The following is a 5,000-nucleotide window of genomic DNA, read 5'->3' as shown; positions in this document are numbered from 1 at the left end:
TATATATATATATATAATTATATATATACATATCATATGTATATACACACACACACACACACACACACACACACACACACACACACACACACATATATATATATATATATATATATATATATATATATATATATATATATATAAAACACTGCCACAATATGAAAGGAAAAACTCGCGACGTGAGAGTTCCTCATCAGGCTTACGCCAGATGAACTTTCAATAGACGTAGCGATTTTCCTTTCATATTGTGGCAGTGTTTTACTTTCTTTGTATTGTGCACGTTACTGTGTTTGTGTTGTGATTCATATATATATATACATATATATATATATATATATATATATATATATATATATATATATATATATATATATAAAGAGGAGAGAGAGAGAGAGAAAAGAGGATGAGGAGAGAGAGAGAGTGAGAGAGAGAGTAGGAGGAGAGAGAAGAGAGAGAGAGAGAGCAGATTGAGGAAGTGGAGAGACGGAGGAAAGAGGAGTGAGAGAGAGAGAGAGAGAGAGAAGAGCGACGAAGAGAGAGAAGGGCGAGGAGAGAGAGAGAAAAGAGGAGAAGAGAGAGAGAGAGAAGAGAGAGAGAGAAAGAAGAGAGAGGAGAGAAGAGAGAGAGAGAAGAGAAAGAGCGATGAGGGAGATCGATAGATAGAGAAGTGGGAAGATAGAGACAAAAAGAAATAGAGCGAGAGGAGGTGTAATAGCGAGGAGGCGAGGGAGAGCGAGACCGAGAGAGGGAGAGAGAGAGAGAGAGAGAAGAAAGAGTTAGTGAGAGAGAGAAGAGATAGTGAATGAGAGAGAGAGAAGAGAGAGAGAATGATAGAGAGAGAGCGAAAGAGAGAGAGAGAGAGTGAGCGAGAGCGAGCGAGAGGAGCGGGAGAAGAGAAGGGGCTGTGAGGTGGGAGGCTTGTATGAGTGCGAAGAGGAGTCGGCTACTGGGCAACGATCGCACATAGGGTAGCCGTGAGCGTGATTGTAAGGACTACGGTGGATGGGTAGTGAGAGCGAGAGAGAGAGATGAGAATGAGAGAGAGAAAGAGAGAGAGAGAGAGAGAGAGCGAGAGAGAGAGAGAGAGAGAGAGAGAAGAGAGAGAGAGGGAGGGAGAAGGTAAATCGAGAGAGTGGGGGGAAATGGAGGAGGAAAAAAAAAAAAAAGAGAGAGAGAGAATGAGAGAGAGAGAGAGAGAGAGAGAGAGAGAGAGAGAGGTATGTAATCATCTATACTATATTCTGGTTAACGTTACTATCATTATTAATTTTCATGAAGACTTTTTGTTCTACATATCATCATATCAACATTACTATGTGTTATCATCATTCCCTGTTTTGATAACACTTCTTTTGTTCTCTGTGTTGGATAATAACAACACCCTTATCCTGAACATCTTTTATTCATTTGTTCATATTTTGGTGAAAACGCTGACTTAAAGTTTAGTAGATATTATATCGTTTATATACATCTAGCACGGAGATCCACGAAGTAATTCTATGCAGTGTTAAAATATCCAAGGACAAGAATGAGAGGGTCATGATTTTATGCCATGCACCTTTCTATACACACAAAAATATCATATGGCAGTAAATCTTTTAAATCTTTTACAGAGGAAGTGTAGGTTTTTGACCGATCCTTTATCATAATAAATATTCTGTTGACTAGGATTTCGCCAAAAGCATTTCTGGTCAAATCCACAGGTGCGAGAGAGGTCGTCTAAGGTGACCTAGAATTGAAGAGAGTTCATAGCAGATTCCTCCTGACATAACTAGATCGAAGTTCACGAAACTCCTGTGTCTTGTTGTCCAATTATTGCCCGATGGCGAGACGGCGAGCAGCAGCAGCGGCAGAGGCTTACCAAGCAAGGCCACCCGAGTTCCGATATTGAGTGCGTTATTGGGTGTCTGATGCTGTTTCTCCGTTTCCGGAATGGGAGCACCGCGGGGCATCGGGTCTCGGTAATATTCGGTGCTTCTCGGGTTGCAGGGGATCAGGTTGCCTTCAACTTGACGCGCTTGGCGTGACTTTGTTCCTCTTTCATCGGGAGATATTTTCATGCTGGGGGCATTCTGAGTTAGAGGTTAGTTTGTTTGAGGAAGATTGTAGTTAGTTTTTCTCTTGGTAGTTAGTTCAGAGTTTGTTTTTTGTTTTTGTTTTTTCACTCCTTAATATCGGTTTAGTTTGATCTCCTGACCGTCTGATAGAAATCCCATCAAAATCTTTGAAGGTATCATTAAACTCTGAAGTGAGTTAATACGTCAAATACATCAAAGATAGCTAACGTTATCTAGAATTGACAATATCAGTCCAGCATTATCTTCCGCGCCAACTGCTAGGGTCATTAGCGTGACTGGCAGAAAACATTGCTTAGATGCAATCCACTGACACGTATATGAGAACCATGAGATTATAGCTGGACGACGTGGAAATACAGTGAACTTGGAATGGCATTTAGCTGAATGCTTTTGCTAGTGATATCAGACGTAAGTATTACACCTTCCCTACTGTTTTTTATGTCTTATATATTTTTTCATTGTTCTTGTATACCCAAATGTTACCATCTTATGTCTTTTAATACCACGGATCGTGATCTTGTATTAGGATGTAGCACAATTTATGACTATCTGTTTCCACGAATCATTATTATTATTTTTTTTTTTAATTATTATTCTCATTTGATCTTTTATCATGTTCAGTTCCTCTCTTTTTTTCTCAACAGTCTCACAGATATGGACGTCCTCTGACAAAAAGATACAACAGTGAAACCAGGATTAAAAAGGCATTTCGATATTATTTTGATATGTATTTCCCTGCCGCTTCACCGCGAGAGAGCAGAGGTATCTCTCATCTTAGAGCAGTTAGAATGAATTAATGCAGTCACTTGAACTGTCTGCAAGCCGATTGATATTCAGCAAATTTGCAATTAAATCAATCACTGTTTACAAATGCTTAATCATAACGTTATATCAACTAGCTACTAGTTCCTTTCTATGCAACTCACGAACCTCAGAATAGTGATGTGACACGTTATTCAGGTGAGCTTTTTCCTTCTTTGTAATAATTGTTCATGCCTGTTTCTCTTCCTTTCCAATAACAATTTCGTTATGATATTTTCTCACATAAAAGTAGATGGATTTGTGTTTTCTTTTGCTCTTTTTTTTAGTCTGATTTGCTTTTTTTTTAGTCTGATTTGCTCTCTTTTCCATTCTGTGTTTTCTTTTTCTTTCCTTAAAGTGGGTGGATTTGTGTTTTGTTGTAGTTATTTTCTGTATGTATTTCTTCCTTTCCATTCTGTTTCTTTTTTTCTACTTATTCCTTAAAAGTAAGTGGACTTGTGTGTTGATTGTTCTTATTCTTATTCTCTAAGAAACCAAAGTTCTGCTAAATGATATGTTTTCCTTTGAATATCGTCTTTTTTTTCAATTTGTATGATTAAATGCGTTTTACAGACACATAAAGTACATAAATGACATACAAAAACCGTGGATACTTCAGACTAACTTATATCAACAGACTATCTATGTATGTATATAATCCTGTGCATTTCTTACTGTATATAACACTCACCCGACGTGGCTATCTTTATATAAAAGCACAAAAGCAGTTCATTCGCCATCCATCGAAACACTCACCAGTCTTTCTTCTTCTACGAGATCAGTCATAGTGTCAGCCAAACGTCAGCCAAAAGCTTTTGTTGACTGACTATCATTAATGAGATGATGCTGTTAGCAAAATTGACTTTGTCTTGTTCCAGCGACGGATTTATATTTACGATATGCCAACACTTTTTGGTATTAATTTGTCTCTGAAATGCTACATCAGGCAGATGAGATTTGGTTGTGAAGATTGTGTATGCTTTATAGAGCCTGTTTTGAAATAACTTTTGTTCATTTATGATTTTGATCATTTACTTAATGCATATTGTTTTTGGCAAATATGATTTTTGGATGTTTGTTCTTTTCTTTCTCTCTTTTTCTCTCTTTCTCTCTCTCTCTCTCTCTCTCTCTCTCTCTCTCTCTCTCTCTCTCTCTCTCTCTCTCTCGCTCTCTCTATCTGTCTATCTATCTATCTCTTTCTCATTCTCTCTCTCTCTCTCTCTTTCTCTCACTCTCTCTCTCTCTCTTTCTTTCTCTTTCTCTCTTTCTTTCTTTCTTTCTTTTTCCTTTCGCTAGCCTCCCTTTTCTGTAGTTTTATGAATATCGACCAGTTCTACAGATCATGATTTATGTTAAAAAAAGCCTCTGATGCAAATTTTGATTGGTTACGTTACAGCCATTTCTAAGCACCTCTAAACCATGGCCTGCCGTTACGACCAGCAGGCTCGCCGTACGTCATTTGCTGACTGGACGTGCCTGTTTCAGTTACTCATACATCCACTGCATTTGTCTCATACTCTCGCTGCAGACACGACACTGCCAGCAGGACACCGTCAAGCTGTCAGTGTCTTAATGATTTTCAACGAGCAGGCTGCTTTCTCCCTGTCCGAGAATCGATCGACCTGTAAGCAACCGGTACAGGAGGACGACGGCGACTTCACACGGTCAGAAGTCCTGCCTCGTGTATCCTGGAGGTGGGGACGGCCGGGGTTGGTGTGACGCTGTCGGTCTTCTCGTCGTAGATCAGGAGGTGACGCGTCTCCTCCGCTTCCTCCAGGACCTGGCCGCGCCGCCGGAGGGTCGTCCCAACCAGCACTGCGATGATCACGACGTAGAACACCACTACGATCTGTGGGAGGAGGATGGAAGGGGGACGTGTGGTTAGGAAGAAGTTGAAACGTCGGTGGAGGGACATGTTTATAAAAGACTAATGTTTACAAGAAAGAGGGTATATAGTTATAAAAATACTTGAGTTGTCAGTAAGAGAATATATTGCGACGAAAAAGTTTTATAAACTTTTTTGATACGGTAAAGTATATTTCAATAAAAAATACTTAAGTTGTCAGTAAGAAGAAATATATATATTGCATCGAGGAAAATGTTGATTAAAAAAAAAAATCA

General features: G+C 39.2%; 1 protein-coding gene across 1 annotated transcript in view; it reads right to left on the bottom strand.

Annotated features, from left to right (window-relative positions):
* Positions 1 to 4,143: 4,143 nt before the first annotated feature.
* LOC122246202 (uncharacterized) overlaps positions 4,144 to 5,000 on the bottom strand; it is a 141,164-nt gene continuing 140,307 nt past the window's right edge. The window contains exon 4 of the mRNA XM_043004603.2: positions 4,144 to 4,728. Coding sequence (XP_042860537.1) covers positions 4,537 to 4,728 — 192 coding nt within the window. The 3' untranslated portion in view covers positions 4,144 to 4,536. The remainder of the gene's footprint in view (positions 4,729 to 5,000) is intronic.

This window comes from Penaeus japonicus, unplaced genomic scaffold (assembly GCF_977035675.1).
Source record: "Penaeus japonicus unplaced genomic scaffold, GWHDUDI00000001_assembly GWHDUDI00000025, whole genome shotgun sequence".
Taxonomy (NCBI): Eukaryota; Metazoa; Arthropoda; class Malacostraca; order Decapoda; family Penaeidae; genus Penaeus; species Penaeus japonicus.
The sequence above is the reverse complement of the archived record's forward strand: the minus strand, read 5'-3'. Positions and strand labels throughout refer to the sequence as shown.